At 37.4% G+C, this 15,819-nt stretch overlaps 1 protein-coding gene across 2 annotated transcripts in view; it reads right to left on the bottom strand.

The window, feature by feature from the left end:
* MYLK4 (myosin light chain kinase family member 4) overlaps positions 1-15,819 on the bottom strand; it is a 112,792-nt gene that overhangs the window by 43,907 nt on the left and 53,066 nt on the right. Inside the window, exon 1 of one of the 2 annotated variants that reach the window (XM_039319704.1) lies at positions 5,858-6,720. The exons of the other annotated variant lie outside the window; for it this stretch is intronic. Coding sequence (XP_039175638.1) covers positions 5,858-6,217 — 360 coding nt within the window. The 5' untranslated portion in view covers positions 6,218-6,720. Of the gene's footprint in view, positions 1-5,857; positions 6,721-15,819 lie in introns of those variants that run through there. 2 annotated transcript variants of the gene reach the window in all.

Below are 15,819 nucleotides of genomic sequence, written 5' to 3'. Positions count from 1 at the left end.
GTTTTGAATCATCAAGCAGTCCCTCTGAATATACGGTGAGCACAAAAATATAAGTACTATTGAAAGGAGACAGGTATCTAACTGCAACTCAGTTTGGAGCATGTCTCCAAATGTTCAGTAGTTACGTTGGGAAACCGCTGGGTTTTTTTCCCCTCCCTGTGAAGTGGATGATGAGATTCTAATTGCCAATTGTACTCTGAACAATAGCAAATACCAGGCCTTAACTTGACAGGCAGTCTCTGCAAAAGAAGCAGACAAGCCCAGCTGGGAAGCATTAGAGAGAAACTTTCACTTATTATTTAAGAACTGAATTATAACCTGGTTTTGCTTAACGTTATACAGATGCATGTTTAGTAAATCCAGCTGTGGTTTATTGGTTGGAGCCAATGATTCCCCCCCCCCCTTTTAAGAATAGCTAAACTGGCCCTGGATTCTATTAAAATGTATCTTTATTGCCTACATTAAGCTTTAACTGTGTTTCATGTTCGCGCAGATCTTTCCCTTTTATATGGACAACTGGAGTGATTAACAATAACATGCCAGAACAAATACAATAATATCCAAAACAACAAATCAGATACAATAAGAAAAGTTACCCGAGAGCAATGCTGCAATTGTCTATCCTCCATGCTGATAGGAATTGTCCTTTTTTCTATATTGATAATCTATATTTCTCCATCTTTTATTTCAAGAAAACAGAAGCAATGGGTGTATGGAACTAGTATCTAGATCACCATAATAGAGGTGATGAAGACCAATAAATTGAAACTTACAAAACTTGATAAATGGTTAATTTGCTTAGATGAATAGTCCTAAAGTGATTCATTTGCTTAGATGAATAGTACTAAAGAAAAGAAAACAACTAATGAGTCTACTCAGAGGTCACCATCCTTTGTGGCTTGGCACCCATCTGGAAGGAGAACTGGGCCACGTGAGTGGCAGGCTAGTGTTCATAGTGTGCATGTGCACAGCCCTTAGTTGAGTGGCAGGTCAACACACATGCACGCATGCAACATGACCCATGTGAGCAGTGGGTTGGTGCAATTGCCCTCCAACCCGCTGCTCATGCAAACCAAGCTGCATGTATGCATGAGCACTCTGGCCAGCCACTCATGTGGCCCAATTCCAAAGAGACCATGGTCCAGTAGTGGGGCATGGCCCAGGGACTGGGGACCCCTGCTTTACTTCACTAACTCCAACTTCACCCATTCTAGTCAGTATGGCAGTATCAAAAAAGATGAGAGTTGTCCTGCAGTAAGATCTATATAATTTGAAAGAAGTTCTACTAAGGTTTTTGTACCAGAAAACCAGAGGAAGGCAACTATCACCCATCCTAGAATATCCCATTCACTTTTGTTGTGTGATGTTGGATCAAGCTAAGCACTTAGAGCAAAGGTACCTGGCCTTTTGGGTACCAGAGACCAGTTCTATGGAGAGAAGTTTTTCCGTGGACCAGAGTGGGCGTGGTTTTGTGTGTTGCCTGCATCCCATGGATGGGGCTTTGCTTGTTTGTGTGGACCAGTTGCTGTCATGCTGCAGCCCAGTACTTGTCCGCGGACTGGGGGTTGGGGACCCCTGACTTAGAGAAACCATTTATCATGTGGTCTTCCACTTTTGCATATTTGGAAATGAATGGGAAATGAATCAGTCTCATTTCTCAGAAATGGCTTAGAATAGCATTGGCCGATAGTTAGTGACTAGAAAGCATGGAAATAATTCACCACAGTTGAAGAAAACTGAATTTTCCTGTGGGGAATTCAGCATAGAATGTATCGCCTAACAACTGTGCCTGTTCACAGTGCTCAGTGTTCCTAAAATTTAACTAGATGCTGGGACAAATGCAATATTACTCCAACCCTACAAAGGTTCATCTGAGGTTTAAACACTACTCAAATTTAGGGGGACCGCCTGGGCCTGGACAACTTACACTTTCAACCATCAGCACTTTCTTATCTCTTCTAGCACAGTTTTGGGCCTGATCCCACAGAGACAGAAAACATCCTGGTTTCCCTGGAAATCTAGCATAGAAAATTGCTCAGTTCTCTCAATAATATCCAAATCATAATTGTATTATCCTTATTTAGGACTTCATAATTTGAGCGGACATTTTGTCCTTGATATTTGCCAGTCTTGGCGTCAAAGGAGCCAGGAGAACTGGCAGTGGATATGAGTCTTCCATACTTGCAAAGATTAAAGCTTATTTTGCCTTGAATTTACTGGCTCAAGCTGTGGTATTAATACATCATTATTTTCTTAATACTTTAGAAGTAAGAAGTAATGTACGTGTTTTTGAAAGCATGTACATTAAAATTCTTAATGTCTTACTCCAAATTAAAAAGAAAGCTAGAAAAATCCATGTCATGATTTTAAAAAATCATATTCTAAAGTAATTGTGCTTTCAATCACAAGCATAAACCATTGGCTAAAAATGATTATATATAAATGGCCCTGATTAAGAGAAGAACAGGGTAAAACTAAATCAGGGTAGGGAGAACATAGCTAAAATCTGCTGGTCCTACCAGCTGTTCATTTAAAGAAATCTAGACTGACGCTATGAAAAGATAAATATATTATATGCAAGAACAGATCGTCCCTAAACTAAATATATATTTTGGCTAGCTTACATAAACATCACCTGTTAACTTAGCTGATAATGATTTCAAAGGACAAGAGCAACCTAAACCCAAAGATCTTAATCATATTCTACCTATCCAAAAATAAATTCAAGTACATTAGTTTTGTAAGAAGTATGGAAGGGAGATACATTCTTACATGTCATTCAGAGAAATGCAAAAAATGCAGAGACGGTATTCTTATGCAGATTCACAGACTAAATCTTAGGATGACCCTTCAGTTTATATCAATGGCATCCTATTGATATAAACTGAAGGGGTTTCACTACAACTCACTACATCTATCTTCTCAGAAAAGTTAGAAAGACTAGGTTTTCTCAATGATACCACTTAAAATGGGTACCAAGAATATGTGCAATAGGTTACTGGATGGTGGAAAGGAAAAAGAAATGGAGAATAGGAAAGATCAACCATTCGGCAGATCTGGAGGGCCAAATAAATTATATTGAACACATAGAAAGTTTTTTCCGGACAGACCGGTCTGATTGATGCACCTTGGTATTTTGACTGCTGTACTGCAGTTCTACTTATAATCACTTTTGCCTTGCAGCCCCCCAAACTAGGAGCGTTAATCAGGCTCAAGTCACTAGTGCAATACATTACAAATTCAAATTTCTTTTGTTGTTGTTGTAAAGAGTTAAATGAGAGACTAGAATAGCTATTTCAAGCTTATTTTGCTCTCATCAGCTAGCCACACCCTCTATTGGATTTGGATCCCATAGAGGGTATGGCTAGCTGATGAGAGCAAAATAAGCTTGAAATAGCTATTCTAGTCTCCCATTTAACTCTTTGTCAACAAAAAAAAGAAATTTGAATTGAACACATAGTATACAGCCCCCCCAATTACTTTTGATTTACTTCAAAGTAAACAGATGAGGACTTGGAATAAAAGTGAAAACATTGGTGGGGTTTGGAATTCAAGAAAAGTTGGACTTGTTTGTGACTACGTAAAGACTCTAGGGTGATTCCTCTTTTGACTCTGCCCCCAGATTCTGCCATTCCTTCTATACACCCATTACTCAGTGAAAAGAAATTCCAAAATCTTTTCTATTTTATCCCCCCCCCTCCAGTTTTTAGATTTTGGCTACAAACAAAATTTCAGCCCTAATGGAGAAAATCCTTACCTTTAATTGCCATATAAGAAGAAAATAGCTAGAAAATGATTTATTTATATTTTTTAATTTAAAAGATTTATAAAGATGACCCTCTCACAACTGTGACTCAAGGCAGTGTAAAAAAACAAACAAAAAAAGAATAAATACAATGTAAAAAAAAAAAAGCCCTCAAACCCAAAACATAATTGAGGCTGGTTGTAAAAATATGCACATGTATCACAGAATGTGCTCAAACGAGACTTTGGCCTAATGATCAGAAAAAGAGCCAGGTCTTTATACTCAACAAAAGACCAATAGGATCTTCAAACATATTAAGGGTGAATTTCTTATACTGTATGTTAAAGTTTGCTAATGTATTGCCCTTGGGTGTCACGATTCTAGAGATATCTGTGTAGAGTTCTGTTGATCCCTAACAACTTCTTAAATACTTTTAAAAAATGATTACAAACTCTGCCAAATCCCACTAATTGTTGGTGTTCTTCCATACACACTTTTTGGTTTCAGATAAGAATGTGCTATCATGAGATTACTACAATGTTACAAGATTTCAAGCCATGGGAGGGGGGGGGAATAATGAGGAAAAATAATGAGGATAGCTATTTTATGAGAATGAGCAAGGACGCCTGTTGTCCATAAAAGCTATGCAACACTGCCATATTTATTTTTCCCCAATTAGAGATCAGGTTTACTCATATACCAGGAGCAAGAAAGATATCTTGTATCTATTGTTCATTGCCCAGAATTATGTGTTTAAGATGAATGGCTATATGTTTTTTTAAAAGAAATAAATGTATTTAAATCACACCAAGGTCATTTGACTCCATTGGTAAGAAATAGTGAATAGTTTGTAATAGATTCTCATGTTAAATAAATTAAATGGTGGAGACAAGATGACCAGAAAATAAATATTACCGTTGCATTTTTGTGCCAGAATTGATTGAAGTAAGAATGGTCTACATACTAAACATGGGAAATCCAATTTGGGGGGGGAGTGTGGAGTGATGGAGATTTCTTTCAAGTTCACTAATTTTGTTTCATTTTAAATCTCATATCATGTGAACGTTTCTAGGTCTTTGTAGAACCTAAACAATAATGGGATGTGATTAGAGAAATACATTCACTACCTCATGGCCTAATTCACGACTAAAACTGTATCATAGTCTAGCGTTAGGTTAAGTATAAGCAGTTCAAACATTAGGTTCACATGTTCTCTCTTCCTCTAGTTCCTCATTTTATGACCTTTCTTGCCACAGTTAAATGAATCACTGCAGTTCTTGAGTTAGTAATACGGTTGTTAAGTGAATCTGGCTTCCCCATTGCGTTTGCTTGGCAGAAGATCACAAAAGATGATCACATGACTCCGGGATACTGCAACTGTCATAAATATGAACAAGTTGTAAAGCATCCAAATTTTGATCACATGACCAAAAGGATGATGCAACAGTTGTAAATGGGGAAAATGGTCATAAGTCACTTTTTTCAGTGCTGTTGTAACTTTGAATGGTCACTAAATAAACTGTTGTAAGTCAAGGACTACCTATATAGGGTGTCATTCTTTTACAAACCGTGTAACTTATAAGCAAATTAGAAATACAAAGGGACTGGAAAAAGAAAGTGACAGTTTTGATGATTACAAGCATTCAATAAAATATAATACATAAAAACTCAATTATTTCATTTTTAAATGAAATACTGGCGTCTTTTATTTGCTTGTAAGTTTTGAGAATTTGGCATAAAATCTGGAATGAGATCAGTTTACATTATTTTCAGTTTGGAGTAAAAATCCTATACAGTAATATTCCAAGAGCTTGAAAAGTAGCATTTGGTTAGAATTTGACTAATTACCCCACACTGAATTTAAAAGAGTTTTGTTGCCAAAGGCAATGGGAAAAGGATTTTTTTCTTTAATTAAGGCTTCTAGAATGAACAGCAGCTAACTGAATATTTAACACCTTGTTTGTTTGCACTATTAGTTCTGCTTCTAATTTTACGTACTCTCAAAATACTCTCAAAAGTAAAGTTAGATTATTTCCTATCGTTAACAAGCAAGCAACGTTCACAAGATACAAACACAATAGGGCCCTAGGAGCAATGTAACCCTGGACTTACCTTTTCACTCCATTTGCTGAACAATGTTTCCTTTTTTTCTGAGAACATCTGCATTCTGAAACAACTTTCTAGCCTATCTTTTTTCAAATTGCCACCAACTCTAAGGAGCTTACAAGGGGCTTCTTTCCTGCATATGGGATCAGTGACTGTAGAAGTCTTTAACTCCCCTTCCAAAGAACCAACATGTTGCTGAACTTCTAGGATCACTTGTTCAACTCCTTCTAATCTTTGTTTATGTTGTTCTGCATTCTTCGGCATTTCAGAAAACTTCTTTTTAATGTCTGCGCATACCAGCTTCCTATCAGAGCTCATTAAAGTTTTTGACGGGGCAGCAAGTGATGTCTTGCCAGTTTCTTCCATATTTCTTCAAGAGTTCGATATTTCTTTCCATAGATCAGATTTCTAATCTAACCTCTGCAGAACATTGTCAGCAACGCACAAATTTCCTGACTGACGGAAGCCGCCTTCAGATCCAACACACATTTATTTTCAGGAGAGGAGAAATTTGTCCTTAATAAAGAGAGTAGAAAAAGGCCCCTCTTCGTGAGACATGCTGATTCTGTAAAGCATTAGGATCAAACATTTTGGCCAAGGATTTTACTACTGATAAAGAAGCCTTCTTTCTGCCGATGGTAGCCATTATATCTATTTACATCCAGGAACAGAAGCTAAATGAAAAGAGCTGCCTCCAGAAGCTTTCTCAAAGACAGACACCCAGTGTAACAGATCAAGTTCAATCTAGTAAAAGACGATGCCATGACTTGGAGAGACAATCTGAGAAGTTATGAAAAACACCTATTTCATTTTTAATATTCCGGAGAAAGTTTCACAATGTCCAGACAGACATTTGCCAACCTGAGTAGTTCTTTGGGAAGTCAGAAGAATTATTTGCACTTGTGGAATCCAACTTCACAAAGGCTGTTAGACATCTGAGAAGGGAAGGACACTTTAGCAACTATTTATGACCAATATGCGCCAAGTATCCAACTTGATCAGTGATATGAGCCAGATGAGCACCCCTATAAGAGAAGCTAAATTTGGGTGCTTGACATTTTTGCAGCTTAATATTAATTGTTTCAAGTGCCAGCTGCTTTATGAAAAAAAAATCCTTGGAACGGAGAGAATTTATTTCAAAGCATGTTGTAACACAAATAGTTCCTAAAATTTAGAAGCTATTTGCATAGAAGCTGAACTAGAGATCCCTTTCTCCACACACTGCTATTTATTCTTTTACTTCTTTTATATCCTGCCTGTTCAAGGCATCTAACAAAAATAAAAACTGTACAAAAGAATTGCATCATATCACGGTTGTGGTTATGACAAATATGAATAAATACAAGTGATAATAACTATTAGAAAAATTGATAGCTGGTGTTTGATCTTTTTCAGTTTAAAAATGTCCCTATGTCCTATAGATATAAAAAGTTAGAAATGTTATAATTAGGCTCCAGTCCAAAACACTGAATTTCTTGAAATATATATACTACTCTTATGTGACCTAATTTCCCCACTGATTAGGAGAGTCACCTGATATTGTATTGAATAGTAAAGTCATTATATATTGTCCTGAGGCTCCAATGGGGAAGTGTCACGATGCAAGTGGAATCCCGAGTATACACATATCGTGGCAGTAATAAAAGTATCCAAACACCAGGATAAAAATCTTAAATCAAAGCTGTTTAATCTACAAAAAGTACTAAGCTTTCGTCGGCCAAACTATCGACATCGTCAGAGTGTAAAAACACCAGATCCGGGAGTTAGTTTATATAACTGACCGCCTCTGCGCTCTAACCCTTGAACGGATCATTGGTCCACTGATTAGTACTGGCCATGCTTTTCTTAAAGGGGCTATGCTTGTCAATGCATCTGTAACTTCCAAGGTTGCTCCCCTGCCCCGTCATTGTTATTCCCCTGGGGGGCTATCAGGTTGCTCCTGATCTTCTCCCCTCACCCCACTTATCCTGGGCTGTCCCCGTGTCTTCATCGCCAAATTATATGTATATATATATATATATATATATATATATATATATATATATATGTTGCAAAATTTCCATAAAATATATATGCATGTATGTATGTATGTATGTATGTATGTATGTGTGTGTGTGTGTGTCTATATATACAAACTATCATGTGTGTGTGTGTGTGTGTGTGTGTGTGTGTGTGTGTGTGTATCATCATCATTTTAGCCATTGTCTATCCACTGCAGGATGAAGGCCTCTTTTACATGTTTCCAACCAATACAGTCCTGAGCTTTCCTTTGCCTCTCTCTCTCTCTCTCTCTCTCTCTCTTCTCTCTCTCTGTCTGTCTCTGTCTCTTTCTCTCTGCCTCTGTCTCTGTCTGTCTCTCTCTCTGTGTTTCTCTCTGTGTGTCTCTCTTTCTAGATATCTATCTATCTATCTATCTATCTATCTATCTATCTCTCTCTCTCTCTCTCTCTCTCTATATATATATTGATAGATAGATAGATAGATAGATAGATAGATAGATAGATAGATAGAGATAGATATTGTATAGTCTTATTCTTTTAAACACTGAAAGCCACCCAGACTCGCCTTGTGATGAGATGGGCAACGAACAAGTTTAATAAAATAAAATAAATAAATATGCATACATTTCTTATTATAGATGTGGAATGTATACACGTAGACCCATAGCTGTGTGAATCATTAAAGGTAGTCCTCAGCTTATGACCACAATTGAGCCCAGAAATTCTGTTGCTAAGCAGACAATTGTTAAGTGAATTTTGCTCCATTTTACAACCTTTCTTGCCACAGCTGCTAAGTGAATAATTTAAGTTGTTAAGATAGTAACATAGTTATTAAGAAATCTGGCTTTTCCATTGACTTTGTTTTTGAGAAGGTCACAAAAGGGACACTGCAACCATCATAAATATGAGTCAGTTGCCAGGTGTTTGAATTTTGATTACACGGCCATGGAGATGTTGCCGTCACTTTTTTCAGTACCATTGTAACGTCAAACAGTTACTAAATGAATTGTTGTAAGGTCTAGCTGTAAATGCAGAAGACAATTAGCTTATAATTTCAATACAGATATAATTTCATTGAAAAATGATACCAGTTATTTATTCTGTTAGTTAATTTTGGAAAAGACCCAACTGTGAACTTTTCTGCAACTTCACAAAAGAATACTGCAAGGTTGGACCCCTTCATACTTTCCTTTGTTCTTAGGTAGGAAGAGCTGGGACCTTGAATGGAGCATCTCATGCCCCTTCCAGATGTCTGAAACAACTGGTGACAGATGCCAAAAATGCAATATAAAATCAAGACTCTTTGGGAAAAATAAAAGTAAACATAAAGTAAAAGTAAAAATTTAAAGTCTTGGTAGGGGATAAATAAAAAACATACTGCTCATTGTCAACTTCAGGCTAATGTATTTCAAGGATGTAAAGGAACCTTACAAGGGCATAAGATGGTAAATAATTTCAGCTGAAATGCCAGAATTAGCCCAAATAGGTACATTGCTTTTTTTTTTCATATGCGATGGTCCAACCTGCATTGGAACAATTGTTAGGAAATCAAATGAAACTGCGGCATCAAAACTTGGATCTGCTACAGTTTTTATAGGCGTATGCTAGAAAGACAACATTTCATGGCTGAATGTGCACAACATTGGCAATGGTGACTACTTGTATAACTGCCAAATGTAGCCATATAAAAACACTCTATGCCTTAATGAAAACAGAATCTTTTTGACAGTAAATTGATGATACCAAAATTAATAATTTTGGAAATGATCTTTGATACCTCCCTTTTTATTAGTCCACCGGTCTTTCCACCAGTTTCCACTACGGACAGCCATTCCAAAAAGGAATGCAGATAGTCCTCACTTATTGACCACTCATTCAGTGACTGTTTAAAGTTACGACAATACTGAAAAATGAGATTTATGACTGCTCCTCAGAGTTACAGCAATTGCAATATTGTTCACTGTCAAGTAATCACCGCTTACAGTTATATATTAGTGTCAAATCTCAGGAATAAATGGTTTGCAAATGTTTCCGGGCAAAAGCTATGGAGTTTTGTTTATAAAAAAGAGCAATGGTCATTTTTTAAATTTTATTTCCAAATGCAATTATATCCTGACTTTTATTTAAAAGAAAGCATTTGAGGCAGTTTGCTATAATTTGAAAACCCTTATATGCTACAATCCCAATTCTGGTCAGGTCTTCCGTCCAAAACTGCTTATTCTGTTTTCGATTTGTTTTCAAGATATGTAAAAAGTTATCAAGCATTTCTTACATCAGCACTTTGATCTTCCAAATTTTTTTGCCCATTTAATAGCAATAGAAAATAATAGATTTCAAGCCCTATGTTATAGCTACATTGCATTTACAAGACTGACAATTTACTGAATCAGTATTGGTTGAAATCAACATGCATAGTTCTTGTACTGCGGTGAGTCTTGGACCCTTCACGTATGGCAGGAGAGAAAGCTGAACACCTTTCATATGCGTTGTCTCTGACGTATTCTTGGCATCACATGGCATGACAAAGTCCCAAATAGCGCAGTCCTGGAATGTGCTGGAATTTCTAGCATGTATACACTGTTGAAACAGCAACGTCTACACTGGCTTGGGCATGTCGTGAGAATGGCTGATGGATTCCGAAAGATCTCCTGTACGGAGAACTAATGCAGGGAAAGCGCCCCGGAGGGAGACCTGAGCTGTGATATAAGGATACCTGCAAGAGAGACCTAAAGGCCTTGGGAATGGACATTAACAGCTCGGAATCCTTGACCTCTGATCGTTCAGCCTGGAGGCTAAAGACGCAGCATGGCCTTCTCCAATTCGAAGAGACACTTGTGTGGAAGGCTGAGGCAAAGAGGCAGTCCCAGAACCAGCGAAATCTGGGGGCTGGACAGGGGACAGATTGTATCTGCCTTCAGTGTGGAAGGGACTTCCACTCTTGAATTGGCCTTTTTAGCCACACCAGATGCTGCTTTAGGACCTTTTTCCAGAGCACGATACCATAGTCTCTCGAGACTGAAGAATGCCAATGAATGATGATGTATGTGTATATGTATATGTATGTGTGTGTGTGTGTGTATGTATGTATGTATGTATGTATGTATGTATGTATGTATGTAGATATGTATGAAAAATTTAGCCCAGCCATGACCCTGGAGTAATACCTTTTTTGTACAGACACCTGAAAATTTTAATACACAAATTAAGTTTAGCAATTGAGCACTGAACTGTTACTGTCAGTTTAAATGATACTGTCAGCTAAATCCTTTTGACAGGTAGACATTTGCAGCAAAGCATCAGGACTATTGTTTGTATTATCGTCTAAACCAGACATGTCAAACTCACGATGGCTCATGACGTCGTGCAACATATCGGGACGGTTTTGCCATTGCCGGCAATGGGGTGGGCGCGGCTTCCGGATGATGCATCCGGCCCGCAGGCTGGCAGTTTGACACCCCTGGTCTAAAGAATGTAATTCTATAAAACCACTTTGGTTTTGCTCTCTGAGATAGTTGTATGACTGATATCAGTGAAAAAGGGTCATTCAAAATTCTAATGCAATCACCACCATAACCATCACCCAAAGTATATATTTCTGAATACCTGAGACCAAAGTTGTACATCAGTGGATATAAGGAAGACTTAACAATAGCCAAGAAGTCTCTATGGGCTATGTCTATGAGCATGAAGTCAAGGTGGGTATGTCCAGGACACACCTTGAATACTGAGGCATATTTCTCTTGGTGACATAAGCATGTGATATATAGCATCTTTGCAAGGAGGAGTTTTATGATAGGCTAATATTAAAAAAGCACATGGCATCAATTGTGGTTTTTAAACCATGCATAAAACCAGAATCCCTAATGTGGCCATGAAAGTTTCAGCATTCTAGAAGGCCTCTGGGGACTTTAAATGGGAGCCTGGGAGGCAATTTGCAGCCCACAAAGTTTTAGCAATCCATTCTACAATAATTTAAATCAACTTATGCTGCTGACATAATTCAGTTGCTTGCTTCCTCCTGCACCTGATGAACTGTAGCCCATACACACACTGTCTGTGCAAAACAACTGGAATCATACTGATGAAGCAAGTAGATGAAGCATGCCATCAAGAACCATGCTCCCCATCTTACAGAGCTTTAAGGAAACTAACTTTCAACACTTAGCTGAACCCAAGCACTTATTACAGTAACACATTCAGAATCCAGATATTTTACTTTGTGGAAGGCAAGCTAAACAGCTGTCATAAGATAGGCTCTACCGGAAAAGTGCCATATCTAGGCCTGACTGAATGATCAAGAACCATGAGGAGAGAAGAAGCCTAGAAGTTGCTCATTTTAAAAAATTATCTAACCGAAGACTTAGCAGTGGGCAATTTACAGTACTTGTTACTGCCTTCCATGGGAGGGAGAGATATGTTGTACTCCTGTATATTACCTTAATTAGCACATGTGGTTTCATAAATTAGCAGAGGTAAATCAGCACAAAGCTGTTCCTATGTAAATATGGGTCCTTCTTTCTCCTCCCCTCTTGATAGTCTGTGAGATGGGCAGCTATATAAGTTTCTTAAATAAATAAGGTAATTGAGTAGTCAGACTAACTCAAGACAAATTCCCAGTGGGGAAAAAAGATTTATGATCTCTTGACTGATTTTAGTCAAAATGTGCATTGGGAAGTAGTCAGAGTGTTTTCCAAGGCCTTTCACTAGAATGATTTGGAGAATATCAAGATATATAGGAAAATAACCCTGGGGTAACAGCAATCAAACATCCAGCAGTCTATCTCACTCTAATGCATTTCACAGGTATTTACCCTCCATGACACAAATTGCTTGTTTGTTATAATCCTAACATTTCACTGAATGCTATCATGAGTTTGTGCTGTAAGAAAGAACAAACTGGGCTACTTTTCCCAAAGAAACTTCATTTTAAATTGCATTTTTGCATTGATTTAGCATCTCTCACCCGTTGCTTCAGAGGGCTTATTTGCTGAAGGCTGATGCTACACAGCTTAAATTTACAGTATCTGGAATTCAACATGACAAATGGTCTCAGCTAGAAATATTCCTGCAATAAATTTTAGCTCTGGACTTTTTTGGCTTTATTCTGCTTACTGGGGTATGTCATCATTCACAAGTGCCTCCTGTACTGCTACTGCATTTCATTACCAATAGACTACAAGTTATTGTATATTATAATGCTCCAAAGGGTAGCATTCTCGATTTCCAAAATTTGTTAGTTGATTTATTCTTTTTTCAAAACCTTTATAAATGCTGCCCCAAACCTGATAAAATGGCAACACCTGCTTTGTATATTTTTATTTATTAAATTTATTTACCGCTCATCTCACCACCAAGGGACTCTTTACTTTTAACTCTGTTAAAGTAGAGGTTATGTTTTGTTCATATAGACAAGACTAGACAAACGTCTACCTGTATTTATATCAAATCTTTGCCGTTTTTTCCATCCAGAATTCTGGGAATTCTCATATTTTGCTAAGGATGCTGGGAATTCTTCTCAAGAAATTCTTACCCTGCCCTGCCTCCATGTCTACCCCACCAGAGATGTAAAGATCTAAGAGGTATTTGAGCAAGCAAAAACATTCTTAAATTACTTTTTAAAAATAAGTACAATTAATATTAGTTAATATTTAACTCTATTGTGCAGAGAAAGACAATCTTTAAAGACACTGGCAGGTTAAATTTTTTTCTGTTGTATTTCCTTATTTCAATAGTATTACAGAATAGTCTATTATTTATTCATTTGTTCATTTGCTTGTTTGTTCATATAAGCAGTCCCCGGAAGAGGCCTCCCTGCGTTTCCCATACATGCCTATCTTCCTGTTATAAGCCTTCAGGCCAAGAATTATGCTTCATCAGCCATCCACTTAAGTTCATGAAAGAGCCAATTGTGGATTCTTAGTTATGAATATTCCTAGGTTTGGAATATAGCTGCTTGACAGTCTGCAAACATGTGCTTCAAAAATACAAAAAAAAAAAGTGTGGAAAACTGCCTTAATTAGCACAGCAAGAACCATTTAATTAGCACTGATCAACATAGCAAGAAACTATAGATGACTCCATAAAGAATCCTAACAAGAAAACTTTTTTTATGTGAAGAATACAGCTTTCTGAAGAAAATGAACTAAAATTTCTTGTTTGAATTTGCATATCTTGAGTAATCAGTGGAGGACTTTTTGAGAATTTGTGCAGTATCTAAAATAACTGCAGTGTCTATGATGGTAAATGAGTGTGGTGTCCATGGGTCATCCTAAAAGTTGTCTTCAGCTCTATTCAGCCCTCTTCTTCTCGACCCAAAGGAAACAAAGAGTTTGTGTGCACACACACTCACACAAAGCTTTGCTCAATGAAACAGAAATAAAGAACAAATAGTATCTATTCGGTTTCTGACTACAAGATATTATCAGTTCTGAAACCTGACATCCCATATCCTAAGCTAGCTGTCTGCAAGGTGTTTTGCAAATAGCCTGCAGTAATAAATTATCACAGAACAGCTAATCTTCACTGGCCATTGCAAGTCCAGAGAAGACTTTTCTTCACATTATCTCGGTCATGCGATGGCAGCAAAAAACAGGACATCTTGCCTACTCTGATTCATTACCTTTGGCCTGCTCTTTGTGGGCTTTCTTCCTGCTTCCAATGTCCTTGAAAAAGCAAGCACAACACTGCAAGTTGAGCTATGTGTCAAGACAAATCCCCTTTAAAAGCGAGTCATTTGTCTTGTCTTTCAAATTTATATGGTTTTAAAATAAATGATTTCCTTCAACAAGTGCCAACTGATCGAATATATTTGGCACACTAATGTCAGGATTGCATTTAGAAGCATATCATTTTCCGTGTCCAAATGAAACAAAGCTTAAGTAGACATCTGTTGTTCATATCCCTTTTTTGCTATCTTTGTCTGGCTTGTCCTCCTTCCTTCCTCACCTGCTGTGGTCTCCCTTTCCTACATTATCGTACATTGACTGTCGCCCTGTTTCAATAACTTACACAAGTGTCCCAAAAGTCAATCCTCCTCAAAATGCTCTTTTTTGTAAACTTGCTTTTTAGAAGGTCCCTCACTCTAAATATGAGTTAGTTACTAAGATCAAGACTTTTAGCATTCAAGTAGAGCAGAGGTAGGCAACCTTAGCTCTTTTATGACTTGTGGATTTCAACTCCCAAAATTCCTGAGCCAGCATGCCTGGCTCAGGAATTCTGGGAGTTGAAGTCCACGAATCATAAAAGAGCCAAGGTTGCCTACCCCTGAGGTAAAGTAACAACTGCTTATGTACTTACAACCATGGCAGAGAAACCAGAGTTTACCACTGTTTATGATCTTGCTAATCATGTTCTGTCTCCTGTCCCGCCCTTCTGAAAGAGAATTTGGAACTGTGATGAATCTTTCAATTTTGGCAAGACTCTCTTTTTTGGTGAAGGTACAAGAGACATAAATATTAAGAGATTTTCAAGAGAAGAGACAAATTTCTACCATCTCAAAGAAAGCCAGTTTGATCTAGTGGTTAGGACATGAGGCTAGAAACCAGGAGATTATGCGTTTTAGTCCTGCTGTAAGCATGAAAGTTAGCTAGGTGACTTTGGGTTAGTCACTATCTCTCAATCCACAGGTTGATGTTATGGAGAAAACAACGCAGAAGAAGCACTGGATATGTTTGCCAGTTTGAGTTATTTATAAAAATAATAAAAGTGGGATAAAAAAAAATCTAAATAAAAATCGCAAGAAATCCAAGAAGAAACCAGCATGGTTCCACAAATATCTCTCTGATAAGCTGAAAGACAAAAAGGATAAGTACAAAAAAAGAAAAGAGAGACACATAACTAAAGCAGAATATCAACAGACAGCCCGAATCTGCAAAGATGACGTCAGGAAAGCAAAGGCTCAGAATGAACAAAGACTTGCAAGCAAAGTCAAAGTTAATTAAAAAAAAGTTTCTTTCAATATATAAATAA

Source organism: Crotalus tigris, unplaced genomic scaffold (assembly GCF_016545835.1).
Source record: "Crotalus tigris isolate CLP2741 ecotype Arizona unplaced genomic scaffold, ASM1654583v1 scf7180000023608.1681014, whole genome shotgun sequence".
Classification (NCBI taxonomy): domain Eukaryota; kingdom Metazoa; phylum Chordata; class Lepidosauria; order Squamata; family Viperidae; genus Crotalus; species Crotalus tigris.
The sequence above is the reverse complement of the archived record's forward strand: the minus strand, read 5'-3'. Positions and strand labels throughout refer to the sequence as shown.